We start from the raw sequence: 22,582 nt of genomic DNA on the forward strand, positions 1-22,582 counted from the left end.
GTTTTCCTCCTTCACTTGTTTAAGCTGAGTCATTAGTCATTATTGCTGGTCTGAAAGACTAGATGCTTGAATTGCCCAAATATGTCAAATACAGAATCCTACTTTCCTAACAACGGTAGCTAACCAAATGATTTCATGACAATTCAGTATTTATAGAGTGCTTACCTTAAATGTTCAACATACTACTAGAAGCAGAGAAGCTAAGAGACATTACTCTTAACAATGGGACTATGAACTAACTTTTGTCAATAAATACAAGCACCCTAAACGTGAGGTATGAGAGCAAACTTCTGAAACCTGAACTGTATTAATAAAAGTAGTATCCAGAGAGTCTCACCTCACAAAAACAGTAACAAAAGAACTATACTGAAAAGTTTTTGCTTTTATTTCCAAGATCAAATATTACAACAGGACATTTACATGTATTTATAAAAAAATGCAGCAGTTGAATTTATAGATCAGAGGTTTCCTTGAGTTTGGTCCCTCTCTCAGCACAGTGAGCTGATGTCTTCAAAAGACTTATCGTCCCACTCCCCTTCCCTCCCCTCCCCCACCCCAATTACCCCTCCCCCCCTACCCAATTCAAGTTGCAGTATCAATATAAAGCAACTGGGTACAACACAGCAAGAATATTCACAATTTGGTACAGCCAAAACCAGAGGATCACCAACTGAAAGACCCTCATTTTAGAAATTATTTACCTATAGACTATGTGTATCTATAGATATATCACACCCAGTTATCTAAGATTTCCCCGGTTTTAGAGCAAGTGGAAGTTCCATTGAGTCTTAGCTAGCAGTTACAGCTCTGCTTTGTCTAATGGCATGTTTTTCTCCTCTTACAAGCTTAGATTTTCTACGGCCTCCATGTGTCTTCAAATTTATGGCTTTCCCTAGCACCTTTATCATCACTTACTAGATATACAGGAGGGTCTCTAGTGTGTCTTGAACAAAAAAATTTAGTGGATGATCCAGTTGCCTCTTGCTCACTGGTCCCAAAGCCTTCGTCCTATTTTTGAGAAGAGCTGCAGAAACAAGTATCTCCTAGCACCATGGGATTAAAAGCCCAGAAAACTGAGAACTACATGTGCATTCTAGGGAGCACTTGCCAGAAACACTAAACAGGGGCACTGTCTCTGTCCATTATCTTCCTGGATTCAATAACAGTTACACTACAGATTCAAATTAGAGCCTGTCCTGCACTAAGAATGCAAATTTCACTAAGACCACCACTTTGTCCAGAATATGTTGAGTACAAAAACACCCCCAGGGAATCTCTAAATACTGTTAGGAACTGCTTGAGAAACACTTTAAAGCAATACCCCAAGTTGACTTCACTCAAGTCCCCAACCCACCCCCATCCCTATCCCCAAACAAATTTCATTCCTTCATTAACCTCTCTGAATAGATGGGAAGTGAGGTTTGGAAAATGACACGAAAAATGTTTAAAAAATACAATTATTGAAGACATGCCAGAATCGGACATCTCAGATGATTCAAAATGCATAGTTCATACTGAACTCATACAAAGCATGCACAGAGCCTACAGACACTCCTGAGAATTTCCATGGAACAATCAATATCTACTTGAAAAGGACTTTGTTTCTTAAAGGGTTAAACAAACAAAAAAGACAACAGATGTTTAGAAGGTAACAATCAAAAGGAAAACCATTCTAGAAAGATTTTTAAAGAACTGAATAAAATTGTGTCTAACAGATTCATTCCAAAGCTTGGATGGAAGCCCCTCAAAGTCTAAGTATCATGTTAGCATCAACTGGTACTCATTTCTCTATATCTAAGACTAGAGGATTATCTCATAGCTTAACTGTCTGTTTCCCAACAAGTGTTTTAAATAGCCTTTGCAAACTGAAAGGACACTCCTAGTTAAGTAACATGGCCCAAGTCCCCAAATGGGTAAGATAAATAGCCCCTACTACAAACTTGCTACTCATTAACTGAAAAGTGAAGGTTACATGCTACTTTAATTCTAATTAGCAGGTAAAGGGGGATTTTCTGGTAGCAACTGTACCTCCATGTGATGCTTAACTTACAGGGCAATAAATTATCTAAAAGTTATATGATTAGTGTAAAAAACCTATTTATATTTTGAATCACACCATTTATTGATATTTTCCACTATTAAGAACACAGAAGCTTTGAGAAAAGCGTACTATAAAATCACTTTGTTGAAAACAGCAAGATACCCAACTGAGAGTGAAATTCCAATGTCATAAGCTTGAAATAGATCCTGGTGACATGTACTCTAAAGCAAGTGACCTAAAAGCATTCTAAAAGCAGAATGGTAGGGAATGGTTCCAGAACAAGAATCTCTCCCTTATTAGTGAAGATGCCCATATTGAACTTCTGAAAAGAGCAAATAAAAAAGATTTTAAGGAAGTGAGAATTCAATCCCAGTTCAGAACTTCCCTAAGAATTTGAAATGTTTCCCATTGTATTTATTTACCATGTGTAGTAAGTGAAAGATTGATGGTAGCCCAGTTAGGTTAGTAACTTCTTTTGATGGAAATAAAAGTTTTCCTATGTTTAGTACAATTTAACTTTAGTATTCTTCCTATTTGAAAACTCAAGCGACCTTGCAAGAGATATAAAATCTTAGGGCCTTTGATCTCTACAGCAGAAACACCATTAAGCTCAATAAAACCTGCTGCTTGTTGCCACAGAATTAAGTACAACAAGGCAACTTACCACACTTATAAAATTAATCTGTGATTGTTCTTAGGCAAAATACTACTATTGGTACTTTTATCTCTAACCCTACAAGTAAAGTAAATCTGGTTATCTTTTGAAAATACTTTACAGAAATGTTAAATTAAGTTTCATTATAGTAGTTCACATTGGATTGCCCAACCCTACTTTGAGATCATATAGCAAAGAAAGGCCAGTACCAAAAATTATGATATATATGAGAATGACTGAGAATCTAAGCAGTCCAATAGCATTTTATAAGCCAAAGGGGGGTGGGGAGGAGGACTCTCATGGAGCTAGCTGTTTTCATTGAAATAAGAGAATTCTTAAGCAAGAGAAAATGAGCTCTAAGAACAATGTTTGCCTCAAATTCTTCCCTCACATATTAATTTATAAAAAAATGAAAAATGTTAACATATTACAACTTAGAAATGGAATTTCTTAAACATAGCCAATTTCATTAAACATGACATTTTCAGAGAATGGATGTCAAAAATCAAGAATAGAGAATGGAAAAGTTAGTTTTAGCAACCTAAGTGTCCATCAGTAGATGAACGGATAAAAAAGATGTGGTACATATACACAATGGAATATTATTCAGCCATAAGAAGAAAACAAATCCTAACATTTGCAACAACATGGATGGAGCTAGAGGGTATTATGCTCAGTGAAATAAGCCAGGTGGAGAAAGACAAGTATCAAATGATTTCACTCATATGTGGAGTATAAGAACAAGAAAAAAAAACTCAAGGAACAAAACAGCAGTAGACTCACAGAACCCAAGAATGGACTAACAGTTACCAAAGGGAAAGGGACTGCAGAGGATGGGTGGGAAGAGAGGGACAAGGGGGGAAAAGAGGCATTACAATTAGCAGACATAATGTAGGGGGTGGGGGGCACGGGGAGGGCTGTACAACACAGAGAAGACAAGTAGTGATTCTACAGCATCTTACTACACTGATGGACAGTGACTGTAATGGGCTATGTGGTGGGGACTTGATGATGGGGGGAGTCTAGTAACCATAATGTCACTCATGTAACTGTAGATTAATGATACAAAAAAAAGAAAAGAAAAAGAAAAGTTAGTTTTAGAAGATTTCTAATTAAGGGGTCTCATCACCACATCTAATAACTTAACCATGAGTTCACTTCATGGGAGAACTATCAAAGTCATCATATCTCTATTAAAAAAAAACCTCTTGATTCTAAGTTGTCTGTCCAGTAGGATTGAGCCAAAGATCAAAATAACCATTACTGAAATAATCAAATTTCTACATAACTGGAGAAATCAACATTTGATTTGGTATTCTCTACTGGTTATTTTCAGTACTACAGTGCATTCTTCTTACTACTGTTCTAAAATGTGTATATTGCAATAGTAAGTTTAATGGCAAGACAACAAACTGAAATGCTGTGTGAGTCAAATCAATGAAGCTGAATATTCAGAGTACATAGCTCTCTTTAGACAGCCTTTTCATCAAAGTTTATAGTTATTAGAAAACTGCCATTCTTCTTACTCTCATTTGGTTTTGCATGAACATTACTTATTCATCAACCTCCAACCCATGACTTACTATTGAGTAGTGAAATGAAAGAGGGCCAAAGAAAGGGAGAGGGTAGAGGAGGGGACATGGTTAATACAAATGGAGATACACTCTATAGGATAATAAATACTTCTAAAAGTCAGCCTAATTTAATCTTGAAAAGTTGTTTCTGCCAAAACCAATTGTGAATTCTACAACTTAAGTCAATTTCCTAACAACTGCTCAGACAGTAATGTGCTTTGTTTAAGCACACAGGTAAAATAAAATTTAACTCTGGTGTTAGTGAAATATTGGCTATTAGTTACATTTTAGTCATGCTCAACACTAGGAACACAGCACTAAGTTTTTTAAATTAATGAATTGTATTTAAAAGATCATTACTAGATCTGCAACTATTATACTCCCCTTTTTTGGAGATTTCAGTCATCACAGGTTAGATCAAGTTACAGGGCAAATGAAACCTCTACACAGAAAGAGCCAAGAAACTGATTAACAAGTATACTTTAAATTAGCCCAGAGATAATATGTAGTGAAGGGGAGAGACCAGAAGCATTAAGTTTTGAAGAAAGGACTTCAGCGATAATCTAATTCAGTGTCTGCAATCTGTGGGTTCCTAGAGTTTTTATAGGGGCTCCAATTCCATATGCACACTTAGATTTTTCCTATCTATGGAATTAATGACATTAACATTTAAACCCCAAATTCCACACTCCTGTCAAATTTTGAAATTATGAGTCCTTTCACTTGAAAAGACTGAGAATGACTGATCTAGTCCAATTCTTTGTTAATTAGCAGCAGAGCTGTTATACAAGTCCACATATACCTACATATAGTGCCCTTCTGCATATCATATATAATGTGCTATACATTTTCTTTGTACCTGGGTAGAAAAATTTAAGTTTTTCTTCTACTTTTCAGTTGCTGGTGACTCCCTCTGGTAGTTTCCTAAGTGTCCACGAGAGATCCCTACTGGCTAAAATCTTTAGTCCTGGGATCAATATTCCTTCCCTGGTTGGGCACTAGGGATGCCTTACTGATAAATGACATGCTCCAAGTTTAGTAGTTACAAAAGGCGGAACTAAAGAGTACAGGTGAGTCAAAAGAAAATTTGAGCTACAGAGTTTGACACTTTTCAGTTTTATTCTTTTGTGAAGACTTTCCTAATTAAAGCCTACACTATTCTTTCCCTTTTCTAAAACTCTCTTGTAATTATAGTTCAGGCCCAGAAAGGCAAGCATTTACATGTTCTCCAATTATATCATGTGTAGTATATCTCTCCAACTGGATAAAAAAGGCAGAGGACTAGATATCAGACTTCAAGATATTTCCTATTTTGATTAAAGGATTCAACAAATAATTGTTGACTTACAGAGTCAATGAAGTAGAATTTTATAGAAGATTTAAAAACATACAGAGGGTTCAATAATCTGGTATGCATGGGACACTGAAAAGATAACCTTTATCTTTTCTGAAAAATGGTTTTTTAAAAATTATTTTTTATCCTTCCATTTATGCTTGATAATGTCACATAGTTATTTTCCTTTCACATTTTTCATCACTGCATCATTTTTAAAAAGCAATAATCAGCCCCTCAAAAAAATGGCATAAATAAGAATTTTCAGGCATAGTGCAAATCCTACAAGCTTTAAGGAAACAAAACCAAATGATAATTCACAGAGCCAAACAGGAAGATAACCTTCTGAGTAAACTGATTCCCTTTTTGTAGGAGACTACAGGATAGCATGGGAGTAAAAAAATACATGGACCCTGAATGCCAATTTTGATTTGCCACTTAACTAGCTTTGACATCCTGAATAAGTTATCTGAACTTAAACCTCTTTCTTACCTATAAAATGGGGAAAAGAGGCATTTTGTAGAGTTCTTAAGAAAATTAAAGGAGAAAATGCACATAAAAGTACCTAGTACATGCTAGTTACTCAAAATTAGTTCCCCATTCTTCTCATTTGGCTGTTCTTCCTTTCCTCTGGCTCATTCCTAAATCAAGTTCAAAAGAGGTTCCTATCACTTTTTCCTCCAACTGTTTTTCATTTCATCTCCCTATATTTGTCTCTTGTCACTTACTCTCAAGGTCTATGTTCTTTTCCTCCCTACCTTTTAAAATCTCTTTCAAGCTGTTTCCAATACCCTCACGGAATGACTATTTTTAACTAATCTTACTAATCTCACTTAATCTATTCAATAAAACCTCTCCTCCAAAGACAAAAGGAATGTGCAGAGGAAATGAGACAAACTAGAGGAAGCATATTCCCTAAATGGATTAAGTTCATAAGCAAAGTAATACTCCTTAAATACTCTTCCCATGTACAATCCATAATCTCTTCCCCATAGGTTTATCAAGCCCACGATAATCACACTCCTGCCCCAAAACAAAATAAAATCCTTTGCACATCTTGTACTCTAATCACCTTAGCTGTATCTAAGTTGGATCAGTATTTCATGCCCTTTCTCTTTGATATAATTACTTAAATCACTTTATATGTACTTGGTCATCTCACAGTAATCCAAGTTGAAAAAGTCACTTTGGTTTCTCATAAATGGATATGCAAGGGCTGAGCTTGTCAAGAACTACATCCTATCATTACCATGTTGCCTCAGGTTCTGTAGATATGTTTTGTAGAGAAGCTAACAGGTAGAAGAACCAAACAGCCCTAAAGGGAAAATTCTTTAACTTCACATTTTTGACAGATTTGGGCTTTAGCTGTGGCTTTGCTGAGAGTGGAGACAGGTGCCTTCACACCACCAAAGCTGGCATACCCTTAGTTCCTACCCTGTGCCTCCCTGAATTTTTAGATTTCTGACCTTACCTACTACCAACAATATTTTTACTTATACTGCACCTTTGATAGTATATAGCTCTATTCCTCAGATAGCAAGTAGATTTTCCAAGTTTAGAGATACAACTGAGGAATTAGCATTAAAACCACCTTTCCTCAATAAATCAGAAGCTGCTAGTTGCCTTGAGAGCCTATGAAGAAAATGCCAAAGTGGTATTCTCAGTCACCAATCTAAAGAGAGAACTTTGACTCAAGGTATAAATGAAATTGTAATTATATAAATATATTTATAAATATTTATACAATTATATACTTATACATAAGCACTTACACAGACTTAGAAAAAAATGTAAGAACATTAATTCAAAGGGACTCACTGAAGAATAAACAGAGTTTCCATGATGTCCTTGAGGAGATACATAACTCATTCCATAGGGAGGGCACCTCAAAATCCAACCATCAGAAACCATATTCTCTCACTGTGTACAAGCAACACATGACCATGTTTTTAAAAGTCCCCCAGTCGCCAAGAGAGGGATCTTAAAGTAGATGGGAACCTAAAGGTCTGTGAGCAATAGCAATTTATGTTCCTCAGGTAGAAGAATCATCTAAATCCCAAATTCTATGGTACAGCTTTATAACAAGTTAAAGTTCTGATTTTGCCACCAGAATCACTACTAAACCCCTGCAGAGATCTCTACTTAAAGCTCAAAATAAGAACTGAGCATATAGTGAAACTGGTAAGTCAAACAGTATTATATAGATTCAAGGTGGCCTTTTCTAAATAATACTGAAAAAAGCTGTCACCAACTACGATTTGAATGTTGCTTTTGTTGGCAGAAAAAACCCACATCACCTGAAGATTACTGGTAATCTTCCCCACCTGCCTTATTAAATGTTGTCTTATGAATTGAATTTAAAGGTCTTCCCTTGGAGAGGCTTTCAGTTTTGATGCCTTTTGCAAGAAAACAGTATGAGGAATTAAGCTCATTCAGTCACCAGAGCCTTTTAGAGACTGTTCCAACAAGGGGTAAAAAATGAATCAGTATTTCTCACCAAAGGAATATGGTTAGCAATTCTCAGCTGCACCTTCTTCTTTCTCCCCTGGGACATATGTAAGTATGCCTTAAAGCACATAGGACAATCAATAACCATAGTGGTTACAACTACAAGCCATTGTACTGCATTATTATTGAACAGCTGCCTTCCTATAGATCATTTGTGGACCCAACAATGGAAAGGCCAAAGGAACTAATATGCTGTACTGGCCGGAACAGCAAGCACCTTTCTATCCCGATCACCACAATATGCTGACTAACTGTCCGTTTCAGGACTAGCAGGATCACTACAGGTTACAGAGGACAAATGGACTAATGAAGAAAGCTGCCTCAGGCTAGGATACTGAAAGCCACCCCATGTTACGCTCCCTACATTTAACACTCATTCTACCAATAATGCATTTCATGGAAATAATTCTAGCTGAGAAGATGGGAATCCTTTGGAAAAAAATTTAAATATGATGAGTAATTTTAAGGTATGCTTTTTCCATGTAAACAAAAGCTTGGATATTTTTGTACGTGATCTTTCTTACATGAATGACAATACAAAATGTTTTAGAGAACTTCTCCCTACTAAAAATGGGACCTACAAAAAAGGGAGGTTGTTCTTATTCTGATTCTAGCCATTCCTTTACCAAAGGAGTCTGAGGAGTTAACAGCATTTGATCCTGAAAAAATGCCATGCAAGAGACCACTTATTGGAACATACATTTCTTGCTGCCAGTACAGGAGGTCTTGTCCTTATACTTCCATTTGGTCACCAGATTAGGTAAGAAAAGAAAGAATAGTAGAAAAAAGAAGGAAACAGGAGAGGAGAGAAAAATAGGGGGAAAGATGGTATGGGGGGGGGAATAAGACTGATTATAGGACAGAGCAAGAAATAAAAGAGAAGGCAGGTGACTTGCTTGCCCAACTTTGGCTCTATGGTCCTATGAGCCAAAATGCATACTCAATGACATGGTATCTCACAGGAAAAGGGTAAAAAGGGGTAAGCTGAGAGAGGTCAGACCATGATGTTAATTTCTTTCCTGTACGAAGACAGTCTCTTGAGGACAAAGGCCTGCCTCTTGTAATGTAATGTCATAGTCCAGATGAGAGAGTTTCCTTCGAGGGAAGTTGGTGAGAAGTTCAAAACGTTCATTTGGATATCCTTTGGACTGAACATGCTTCACCAAAGCCTATGAAAAATAAGTGAAAGACAAAGCTGTTAGATGGAAATAAAAAGAAAGTGCATATTGAAGAATTAAGCATCTAACAATCACTTTTATCACTATCAGATGAGATATAAAGTTATTTTTTCACATAACTGAAGCCTACTCTTAAGGAAAGGCCAATATAACTAACTCTTTGGATAATAAACCTGTATCCAATAATTTAGGGCCATTAAATGATACTGAAATATACAGGGTTATTGTTATCTCCCCAGGAAACAAATCCAGTTTCTATTTATAAAATAATTATCCTTGTTTTAAAACATTTTATCAGTTTGTCTTCCTTCTATCAGGGAAGATAGGTCCTTCATTCTACTTACAGTGAATCCTGACACCTGTGCATGAATCCCTTCTTGCCTCCTAGGAAACAATGCCACTACACAATGTTCCCTCTTTTCTAGGTATCTTCAACAACTCCCTCTCTACAGATGCTTCCTTCCCATCAGACTTAAGACACTCCATCTCTCCTTCAATCATTCTAACTTCACCGATTCCTGTCCACTCCCCTCTCTAGCTTCACAATCAAGTTTCTCAAAAGAGTGATCTATACTTGTTCTAGCCGTTGTCTCATTTCCCATTTCCTTCTAAATTCTAGAACCAGAAACAGTCTGGGTAGCAGTATCAGCAGCCAGACTCTACTTGCATTACTGTCAGTCTTCAATAATCAGATTAACAATCTCTAGCTCCCGCAAATGGCCTGGTATGGACACCCGACCCAGAGGGAATTCATTCATAGGCTCAGCTAAGCTAATAAGACATATCCTCTCTTCCAGGAGCTGAAAAACACAAAAGAAAAGGCCCTCAGCTTCACTACAATGTACCATGCCATGTATAAACTGAAAGGTAAATAAAAGCCACCAGTATAAAGAGAAAAGAATGGTATAAGGCAGAGAATCACAAGAAGAGATCAAGCAGTCCCCATGAGAGAAACATGCAGAAAAAAATACCCTTGGTTTTTAACAACTTTGTAGCTCTAGCTACTAGGAACCCCAGGAGCCACACTATAATCTTCAAATAACCTTATTCCCCTTTTCCAGATAATTTCATTGGGTTTCTATTCCATACAGTCATGGACTAGAAGAGCCTTGACTAGGTATGTGACTTTTCTAAGATAACTTGGGAAGGAAGTAAATTAATTAAAATTAAGATTCACCACAGCTAAGTTTCCAGTTAGAGGTCAGACTAAATACCTAACACCTACTTCAAACAATCATTAAGCCAATTCCACGTATTATTTAGTTTTTCTGCTTCAAGCAAATGCTTCCAATTAGATATACTTACCAGCAGCTTAGCTTGCTCTGGAAGAGTGATCTGTTCCCTTTTCCCATCTGGATACCGCAACATCAGCTGTGCTTTTGGTCCTAAAGGAAAAGTTAAAAAAAAAAAAAGAAAAAGATTTAAGAGCTTAAAACAGAAATTTAAACAAATAAATAAATCCCTTCAGTAATACATAAAAGTTTTAAATAAAGTCTAGAATATAACTCACCATTTACATCTATGCCCTCCACTATTCCATCTGATTTTTCAGGTGACATCTCCAATATTTCTGAATCCACGGCTGGCAATCCTTGGTGATTTGTGGCTGTTCCAGGCTCAGTTCTGGCTGGAGGCTCACTCAGTGCCCTTCTATTCTCCTCTTTCCTATGCCCCAAATCTTTGTGGGGAGACTTTCTGGACTTGGCAAGATCCATCTCCTCTTCTTCATCAGAGCCACACACAGATATGAACTCTTCACTGCCAGAAAAAAGTTCAGATTCAGATTCTTCATCTGAGCGGCTATCCTGTTTTGTCTGTGTTGAATCAAAATGTGTCTCTTGCAAGGAGGCTCTGATGGCAGCTTCTAGCTGGCTGTCTTCGCTTGCATCTATAAGGCTCTCCTGTGAGATGCAGTCATAAAACATGGGTGGAAAGAAAAAGAAAACAGTTAAACCAAAAAATATAGTCAAGTCAAACGGGACATAAGAAATTTAACAGCTTGCCATTATTATTTTCTGCTGAAAATAACTCTTCTATTAAATTTTACATTATTTGAGGGCAACAACTTTGTCTTACACAGCCAAGGTGGGATGGATATTTTAAAAACAAAAATAAAAACTGTCCTTCACCTGGCATAATGATGTTGCAAGCACAGGGTTTTTTTTGCATCAAAATGAATAAAATCAAGAAAACAGCTTATTCCCTGCCCAGAAAAAGACAAGAATTAAGGTTTTAAATATAAAGCCAAAACATTAGTCTTTAAAATGACTAAACACAGAGAAGGATATCTACCTTGCTCACCACTGTATTTTTCAACTAGCACTGGTTTGGCACATAAAGATAGCAATAAATAACCGAGTAGTTATTATTTTGAAAAACGAAACAAAAAACAGTACTATCTGACCCAATTTAATAGATCACTTACATTCAAAACAAAACAGAATACGACAAATAGGGAAAAACAACAACTACACTTCCCCAAGCGAAATTACAATGAAGATTTTCATTGTGATCATAAGAAATGCAAATTTAAATAGCTTTCCCTTTGGTTAAGTTCTAATGTCAAATTTCACTAGACTGAGTCACAAAATATGGGTTATCTGAGTGGAACTTACTGAGATCCTGACTCAAACAAATTATATTTAAAAAATTCATAAGGTAACCAAAAATTAAACAGTGGTTATCTAATGATATTGAAGAATTATTATTAAATTTTTAAAGATGTATTATGATTGTGTTTTAAAAAAGCAAAAAGTCTTCACCTTTTAAAGATGCATGCCAAAGTATTAACAAATGAAATAATGAATTCTGAGATTTCCTTCAAAATAATGCAAACGGGATTAGGGTACAAAGAAAACAAGACTGGTTGCATGTTGATAATCACTGAAATTAGTTAATGAGTACATAGAAGCTCAATAAATTCCTTTGATATTTGAATATGCTTAAAATTTTCCACAATAAGAAGGTAAAAAAATGTATGCTAACAAAAAACTAAAGGAACCCCATTTTGGTTTTCACAATCTGCCAATCATATCGCAAAAAGTAAGTATCAACTTAAGGCTCATTTACCACCAAAAACCACCAAGTATATGTGCCTATGTGACCAGCAACGGCTTTAGGTGGATTGTAGGTTTACACCAATGGCACTGTATAGCATGTAGCTTGGTTTTAAAGATGCGCCATAGCAGACATTGCTGGCTTCCTATCTAATATCCATTCTCCTCTAATTCCTTAATTACAGAATTATAATCATGTCTACAAAAGAAAACAGATTCTGCTAAAAAATTCCATTTACCAGTTTCCCTTGCAATTAGAAAAAATTTGAGATATGGAGCTAAAGCAGCACTTACAGAGACATTACAGAACTAAATGCATATCTTACAAAAGAAAGGTCTCAAATTAATGCCTGTTTCCATCTTAAACACCCACAAGAAAAGTAAAATAAAATTAAACCCAAAGTAAAGAATTTACTCCAAAACTACAATACCTGAATTCAGCAAAGTTACGCAGAAATCTGTTGCATTCCTATACACTAATGATGACAAGCAGAAAGAGAGATCAGGAAAACAATTACATTCATAATTGTGTCAAGAAGAATACAATGCCTAGGAATAAATCTAACCAAGGAAGTGAAAGACCTATACCCTGAAAACTACAAGACACTCTTAAGAGAAATTAAAGAGGACGCTAATAAATGGAAATTCATCCCATGCTCTTGGGTAGGAAGAATTAATATTGTCAAAATGGCCATACTGCCTAAAGCAATCTACAGATTCAATGCAATACATATCAAAGTACCAACAGCATTATTCAATGAATTGGAACAAACAGTTCTAAAATTCATATGGAACCACAAAAGAACCCGAATAGCCAAAGCAATCCTGAGAAGGAATAAAGCAGGAGAAATCTCACTTTCCAACTTCAAGCTCTACTACAAAGCCACAGTAATCAAGACAATTTGGTACTGGCACAAGAACAGACCCACAGACCAGTGGAACAGACTGGAGAGTGCAGATATTAACCCAAGCATATATGGCACATATGGTCAATTAACATATGATAAAGGAGCCATGGATATACAATGGGGAAATGACAGCCTCTTCAACAGCTGGTGTTGTCAAAACTGGACAGCCACATGTAAGAGAATGAAACTGATTACTAAATCCATACACAAAAGTAAACTCGAAATAGATCAAAGACCTGAATGTAAGTCATGAAACCTTAAAACTCTTAGAAGAAAACATAAGGCAAAACTCTCTTGAATATAAACATGAACAACTTCTTCATGAACATAGCAAAAATGAACAAGTGGGGCTATATCAAACTAAAAAGCTTCTGTACAGCAAAGGATATCATCAGAACAAAAAGGCATCCTACAGTATGGGAGAATATATTCATAAATGACATATCCAATAAGGGGTTGACATCCAAAATATACAAAGAGCTCATGCACCTCAAGAAACAAAAAGCAAATAATCCAATTAAAAAATGGGCAGAGGATCTGAACAGATACTTCCCCAAAAAAGAAATTCAGATGGCCAAAAGGCACATGAAAAGATGCTCCATATCGCTAATCATCAGAGAAATGTAAATTAAAGCCACAATGAGATATCACCTCACACCAGTTAGGATGGCCAAAATCCAAAAGACAAACAACAACAAATGTTGGCAAGGATGTGGAGAAAGGGGAACCCTCCTACACTGCTGGTGGGAATGTAAATTAGTTCAACCATTGTGGAAAGCAATATGGAGATTCCTCAAAAAACTAAAAATAGAAATACCATTTGACCCAGGAATTCCTTTCCTAGGAATTTACCCTAAGAATGCAGCAACCCAGTTTGAAAAAGACATATGCACCCCTATGTTTATCGCAGCACTATTTAAAATAGCAAAGATATGGAAGTAATCTAAGTGTCCATCATAGATGAATGGATAAAGAAGATGTACATAAACACAATGCAATATTATTCAGCCATAAGAAGAAAACAAATCCTACCATTTGCAACAACATGGATGGAGCTAGAGGGTATTGTGCTTAGTGAAATAAGCCAGGCAGAGAACAACAAGTATCAGATGACTTCACTCATCTGTAGAGTATAAGAACAAAGCAAAAACTGAAGGAACAAAACAGCAGCAGACTCACAGAACCCAAGAATGGACTAACAGTTACCAAAGGGAAAGAAACTGGGGAGGATGGGTGGGAAGGGAGGGATAAGGGGAAAAGGTGGCATTACGATTAGTACACACAAAGTGGGGAGGGGAGCATGGGGAAGGCAATATAGCACAGAGAAGACAAGTAGTGATTCTATAGCATCTTACTACACTGATAGACAGTGACTGCAATGGGGTATGTGATGGGGACTTGATAATGGGGGGAATCTAGTAACCACAGTGTTGCTCATGTAATTGTATATTAATGATTCCAAAAAAAAAACCCACCACCCATAGTACACAGAAAGAAGAGGAGAAAGGACAGACATCAATCAATGATCTAGAAAACAGAAGAAAACTCAATGAAACCAAAAGCTGATTTTTAAAAACTCAGTAAAACTAGTGAACTTCTAGAGATTGTCAGGGGAAAAAAAGCCACCAATTAATTACCAATAACAAGATGGAGAGATGGAACCTGACCACAGACACTACAGTCATTAAAGGAATAAGAAATACAGTGAATAACTTACATGTCAATTCAGTCAACAAGAGAAAGAAATACTTCCTAATTCATTGTGAAACCAGCATTAACCTGGTATCAAAACCAGACAAAACCATTACAAGATACTATAAGGAAAACAAAACATAAGATAGAAAACTAAAAACCAATTATTCCCCATGAACACAGACACAAAAATTCTTGACAAAAGTTTAGCAAACCAAACCCAATGACATATAAAAATGTAATGTATCATAAGCAAGTAGGTTTTAGCCTAGGAATGAAAGATTGGTTTAACATTTAAAAAACCAATCAATGGAATTTACTAAAAAAGAAAACCATGGTTCTTTGAGAAAATAAACAAAATAGATAACCCCCTGGCCAGACTTACCAAGAAAACGAGTGTACACACATAAACAAAATCAGAAATGAAGAAGGAATAATCACAATGGGTATTACAGAAATACAAAGATTAGAGAATACTATGAAAAATTATGGCAATAAATTGGATAACTTAGGAAAAATGGACAACTTCCTAGAAAATTACAATCTTCTAAGACTGACCCAAGAAGAAACAGAAAATCTGAATAGACCAATTACTGGCAATGAAATCGAACTGATAATTAAAAAACTCCCCCAAAACAAAACTCCCCCAAAACAAAACTCCAAGTCCAGACACCATCACAGCCTAATTCTACCAAACATTTAAAGAAGAGCTAATACTCATCCTTGTTAGAGCATTCCAAAAAGTAGAAAAGGAGGGAATACTTCCAAACTCATTCTGTGAGGCCAGCATCACTCTAATACCAAAACCAGACAGACATCACAAAAATAGAAAATTACAAACCAATATCCCTGATGGACACAGATGCAAAAATCCTCAAAAAAATATTAGCAAACTAAATCCAAAAACACATCAAAAAGATCATCCATCCAAAGATGCAAGGATGGTACAATATTCATAAATCAATCAATATCACACACCACATTAACAAAAAGGATAAAAAAACACATGATCATCTCAATAGATGCTGAAAAAGCATTTGACAAAATTCAACATCCATTCATAAAACTCTCAACAAAATGGGTATAGAGGGTACCTCAACATAATAAAGGCTATATATGACAAACCTACAGCCAATATCATACTTAATAGTGAAAAGTTGAAAACTTTTCCTCTATGATAGGAAAGAAGACAAGGATGCCCACTCTCAGTCTTTGTATTCAACATAGTACTTACCAGAGGTCCTAGCCGTGGTAATCAAACACAGAGACATAAAAGGCATTCAAATTGGTAAGAAAGAAGTTAGACTCTCACTCTTTGCAGATAACATGCTTTTATACATATAAAACCTTAAGGAATCCACCAAAAACTACTAGAATAATTGAATTCATCAAATTGGCAAGATATAAAATTAATACATAGAAATTTGTTGCATTCCTATATACCACTAACAATGAACTAGCAGAAAGAGAAATCAGGAAAACAACTCCATTTACAATTGCATAAAAAATTAAATACCTAGGAATAAACCTCACCAAGGAGGTGAAAGAACTATATTCTGAAAACTACAAGACACTCAAGAGAAATTAAAGAAGACAACAAAAAATGGAAATCTATCCCATGCTCATGATAGGAAGAATTATCAAAATGGCCATGCTGCCCAAAGCAATTTATAGATTCAGTACAATCCCTATCAAAATACCTACAGCATTCTTCAATGAACTAGAATAAATAGTTCTAAAATTCACATGCAACCACAAAAGACCCCGAATAGCCAAAGCAATCCTGAGAAAGAACAAAGCTGGGGGGATTATGCTCCCTGACTTCAAGTTATAGTACAAAACTACAGTAATGAATACAACTTGGTACTGGCCCAAGAATAGACCCAGAGATCTGGAATAGAGAGCCCAGATTTAAACCCATGCATATATGGTCAACTAATACAGGAAAGAGGAGCCATGAATATAGAATGGGGAAGACAGCCTCTTCAACAACTGGTATTGACAAAATTGGACAGCTACATGTAAGAGAATGAAACTGAATTATTGTCTTACCTCCATATACAAAAGTAAACTTGAAATGGATCAAGACCTGAAAGTTATCAAACCATAAAACTCTTAGAAGAAAACAGGCAAAAATCTCTTGAATATAAATATAAGCAACTTTTTCCTGGATATATCTCCTCAGGCAAGGGAAACAAAATCAGAGATGAACAAGTGGGACTACATCAAAAACCTGTACAGCAAAGGACACCATCAGCAGAACAAAAAGGCATCCTACAGTATGGGAAAATATATTCATAAATGACTCATCTGATCAGGGTTTACTATCCAAAATATATAAAGAACTCATATGCCTCAAAACCAAAAAACAAACAACCCAATCAAAAAATGGGCAGAGGACCTGAATGGACACTTCTCCAAAGAAGAAATACAAATGGCCAACAAGCACATGAAAAGATGCTCCATATCACTCATCATCAGGGAAATGCAAATTAAAACCACAATGAGATATCACCTCACACTAGTTAGAATGGCCACTATCCAAAAGACAAGAAACAACATATGCTGGCAAGGATACATAGAAATAGAAACCTTCCTACACTGTTGGCTGGACTGCAAATTGGTGCAATTGCTGTAGAAAGCAAGGTTCCTCAAAAAACTAAAAATATAAATACCATTTGACCCAGTAATTCCACTCCTAGAAATTCACCCAATGAAAACAAAATTCCTGTTTCAAAAAGATAAATACACCTTTATGTTTACTGCCACACTGTCTGCAATAGCCAAGCTATGGAAGCAACCTAAATGTCCATCGATAGATGAATGGATAAAGAAGATGTGGTACATATACATAATGGAATATTACTCAGCCATAAAAAGAAAAGAAACCCTGCCATTTGCAAGAACATGGATGGATCTAGAGGGTATTATACTCAGTGAAATAAACCAGGTGGTAAAAGACAAATACCAGATGATCTCAGTTATTTGTGGAAAATAAAAACAAAGCAAAGCAGAAGGAACAAAACAGCATTAGGCTCATAGACACTGAGAAGTGACTAGTGGTTACCAAGGGGGAGGACAGTAGGTGGGGGCAGGGGGGATGGAGGGGGACTGTTCAACTACTGTGATGTACATTTGATAATACAAAATAATTATTAAAAAAAGAAAAAAGTAAACCATATAATCACTTCAACAAATATAAAATAATCATGATAAAATCCCCTCATGATAAAAAACTCAGCAAACTAGAAACAGAACTTCAACCTGATAAATTATAAGAAACATACAGCTAACATCAAACTTAACGGTGAAAGACTACTTTCACCTCAACACCAGTAACAAGTTAAGGATGTCCAATTTCCCTTCTATTTAACTTTGTACTAGAGGTCCTTGCTAAGAAAAAGAAATAAAAGACACAGAGACTGGAAAGGAAGAAGTGAAATAAGTCTTTATTTTCTGATAACATGACCATCTATAAAGAAAATTCTAAGAAACCTACAAATAATCCTCTAGAACAAGTAAGTGAATTTAGCAAGGCTGCAGCCTAAAAGATCAATTTATAAAAACTACAAAACACTGCTGAGAGAAATTCAAGACTTAAATAAATAGAAAGATACATGCCATACTCATAGGTCTGAAGACTCAATATTGTTAAGATGTCATTCTCTCCAAAATGATCCATAGAGCCAATGCAACTCCAATGAAAGCCCCAGCAATTTTTTTTGTAGATAGTGACAAGCTGATTCTAACACATATGGAAATACTAAACACCCAAAATAACCAAAGCAACTGTAGAGAATAAAAAACCTAGAGGACTTACACTAAGTGTTTCAAGACTTACAAAGCTACAGTAATCATTAAGACAGTGAAATACTGGTGTAAAGAAAGACATCAATCACTGGAAAGAACAGAGTCTGCAAATCCACTCATACGTGATCAATTTCCCACAAAGGTGTAAAAAGGCAATTCAATCAGGAAAGGATAATCTTTACAACTGGTGCAAACAGTAGCTAGAAACAAGTATAAAGCCAGCCATATGCAAACAAAAAACCCCAACTTGACCCTACCCTAACAGCATATACAAAAATTAATTTCAAGTGGATCACTGACTTAAGAGTTAAAATTATAAAAAACATGGGATAAAACCTTGGGGTAGGCTAGGATTTCTTAGATAAGACAAAAAGCACAAAGTATAAAAGAAGATGATAAATTGGATTTCATCAAAGTTTTGAAATATGCTCTTCAGAAGAAATGCATAAGCAAGCAACAAACTGGGAGAAAATTTCTGCAAACCACATATACAACAAAGGACTTATATCTAGAATATAAAAAGAACCTTTACAATCCAATAAAAAATGAGCCAGAGATCTGAAAAGACTTTCACCAAGAGATAACAAAAAAAAACACATGAAAAGATGCCCTTAACAAAACTTGCAAAATTGCAAATTTAAGTAGGTTGTTTGCTGCACATTACTTAACTTCAATACAGCTGTAAAATTTTTAAGATGAAAATAAACTTAAGCCTAATTTATCACACACACACAAAAGCAAACAGATGTACCCCATGACATGCAATGGCTTGGGTTGACTGCAGATAATAACAGTGTGTACCGTAAGCTCATTTTAAATAACACTATGAAGGACACATTGCTCATTTCCTATTTCACACCCAATCTTCATTGCTTCCTTATCAATAGAACCTTAATTAATAGAACATCAAATCTCGTAAAAACTTCTGCAAGAAAATGTGCCTAGGTAAAGTAAGCAGAACTCTTATCTGGAGCTATTTACCTTTGTAACAGAAGCACACCCCCTTCTTCTTTGTCCTTGCTTGGATATGATACCTGGGAGCGCAGCACCTATACTGAGACTGTGAGGACATAAGCCAATACTCAGGATGGAAGGGGGGAAAAGAGGAAGAACCTGGTCTCCTTGACAATATCCTACACTGTTTGCCTCTGATCTTCTTGTTGAGAAAAGAAGATATCCTGTTTACGCCATTACTTGCTGGTGTTTCTTTTACACACATTTGATCAAAATTTATAACATTCAAAGAACTTAGTATCAGAAGTGGGGATCTGAGGTACATTACCCAAATCATCCCTATGCATTTGTCCCGTTTTATAGTCTCACTCTTTTCCACCAAGTGCCTTAACTTTTACTGTAAGAGATCTGGCAAGATTGTAAACACACTATATGTTATAATTCATCAACTCAAACTCAGGTTCTAGTTTTTGACAGTATCAGCCTTATGTCTACAAGAGATAAGGAACTATCTTCCAGCAATTACAGAAATTCTCTGGCTTTTTTCATGCATTAAAAAAGAATTCTACGCAATTAAAACTTCTTTGAGTAATGGAAAAAAAACAAAACAAAGCAAAAAAACAATTGTGTCTATTGATAAAGATAAAACAATGTTTTAGTTCTGCACTGTGTCCACCTAAATAAAACTCTGAGTAATGGGAAAAAAAAAAGAATTCTGTACCACAGCTTGGCAAGTACCCATAGCCTTTAGTGTCCATGGGCACTTTATTCTAGGTGATAACTTAAGGAATAGTTTTATCACTGCATGATATGAGTTGCCAATGCCACATCTTCTAACTAAAACTAATTCTATTCTCATTGCCATCAAAACCAAACAGGTCCTACAACCAGTGTTGACATTCCTGTATCTTTGAAAGTCTCTCACATGCAACTAATCTTGATACCAATTATCAAATAGGTCTGCCTAGTAATAGCATATTACAGAAATTAAGTATAGAAATAATCTCTGGGTGGGCCAGAGAGCCAGGCCCCAAAAACATATAACCAGCAATAATGCCCAACTATGCCATGAAAGATGTCTATCAAAATCAACATTTCCATTGCTGCTTAAACCTGGATCCAAGTCCTAGCAATGCTGACTCTGAGAAGTGGATTCCTCTGTCACCAGGTTTGTCAGATCAGTCCTCCTCTTCACTGATATATATTCATATTGTTTACTACTAAACACAGGTCTTAGAGGTCACATGCCTGTAACCTAGCTTCAAGGAAGATTGGAAAAATGAAGCTTACGATTTTACTGAGAAGATAGAACCATAGAACCATATTGAGAAGACAGCCACCTCTTTTCATTGAGAAGATACAAACAATATCAAATTATCAAAACATGAGGGTATCCAAGATGTATGGCCACAAATTATAACTGTCCACTACTTGCAGTGTTATCTTTACCATCTTAACCTCAAATATTTTACAAAAGACACTTATATACAATCACACTTAACTGCCTATCACCACTTCTTAGTCATACTTACTGAACGGGCACATTTTTTCGGGGGACTGCTAGAAAGTCCATCCAGTTGCCCATGTTCACCCAGAAATCCTGTCACTTGGTCCAAGAAAGAAGATACGTCTAACTGGTGCCACTCTACTAGCTTCTGACCTGAAGATTAAAAACCAGCATATATAACAAAATCAACACCCTTTCTGAACATTCTTGTTTCTTTTCATATATGAATAATTAAAATTTACTAGAAACACATATCCCCGCCCCTCGTTACATAGTGTCTTTTAACCTAAATGATACATTAATTATAACCAACCTAAGAGATTCCCAGCTGTCATGATAAGGCAACTATTTTATCTGCTAATATCACTTAATGCCATTTAGGAAGAAGAGATTCAGGTAAAGCAATACCTATGTAAAACTCAATTAATAATAAAACCAGCTCTACCCTCTGCTTCTCTGGTAAGACTACAACCAGTACCTGAACAATCTTAATATATTAATAATAGACAACCTAAAGGGGTTCCTTACAAAATGAAAAGAATGGTAAACAATTATTCTTTGAAAGAACAGAACTGCACAAATAAACTGCCATTTCTCAAAGTTTTCAGAAACAGACTCCCTAAACACACACTTCAATAGATGTTTAATCTATGGGGCATGAACAAGAAACCTTCATCTAAATTATAAACAATTCTGAAACTAGATTCAGTCAAATGTTAGACAGCAATCATTTGGGTAACTGAAAGAAATGATAGGTTAAAGGCTGTAAGCTGGTATAAATCTTACCTGTCCGTGGATCCAAGATGGAAACATAGGGGAAATCCCCTAGCTTATAAAACTGTATGTATCTCTGACCTTCCTCACTGTCATGGTACACCTATAAACCATTGATACATTAAGAAAAAACAAAAACAAAAACAAGAGAGTCAGCCTGTGAAAAAGTACCAATGATATCTTTGTTACATCAATAGCAATCAATTCTCCAAATATACCTTTTGTGTATATTAGGATATCACTCACATGTTAAAGAGAAATTGAAAGTCATCTGATGTGAACTCCCTCAACTTCCTAGCCTCAGTCCCTTCTGGAAACTTATATATGTCATTCCTGACTCTCAACGATACACATGTTAATAAATCACAATCTATTAGACTATTAAGCTTGAGTGCTTAGCACAGTGCTAAGCAAAGAAATGTTCAATCAATAGTTGCTGAATAAAATAGTTGCTGAAAAAATTTTTCAGAAAAAAATCAAAATCAACTTAGGGACCTGTAAAACATGAACAGGCAAATTAATAACATTAATAGTTTATCTTATACAGTGAGAAAAGAATTAAGTTCATTCAGAAGTTTTCATTTTCTATAAT

At 35.7% G+C, this 22,582-nt stretch overlaps 1 protein-coding gene across 1 annotated transcript in view; it reads right to left on the minus strand.

The window, feature by feature from the left end:
* Positions 1-362: 362 nt before the first annotated feature.
* Positions 363-22,582, minus strand: part of UBXN7 (UBX domain protein 7) — a 78,498-nt gene continuing 56,278 nt past the window's right edge. Inside the window, exons 7-11 of the mRNA XM_036926317.2 lie at positions 22,003-22,093; positions 21,242-21,369; positions 10,800-11,190; positions 10,595-10,674; positions 363-9,280 (exon numbers count right to left, since the gene is read on the minus strand). Of these exons, the coding sequence (XP_036782212.2) occupies positions 9,119-9,280; positions 10,595-10,674; positions 10,800-11,190; positions 21,242-21,369; positions 22,003-22,093 (852 nt within the window). The 3' untranslated portion in view covers positions 363-9,118. The remainder of the gene's footprint in view (positions 9,281-10,594; positions 10,675-10,799; positions 11,191-21,241; positions 21,370-22,002; positions 22,094-22,582) is intronic.

Source organism: Manis pentadactyla, chromosome 1 (genome assembly GCF_030020395.1).
Source record: "Manis pentadactyla isolate mManPen7 chromosome 1, mManPen7.hap1, whole genome shotgun sequence".
NCBI classification, from domain to species: domain Eukaryota; kingdom Metazoa; phylum Chordata; class Mammalia; order Pholidota; family Manidae; genus Manis; species Manis pentadactyla.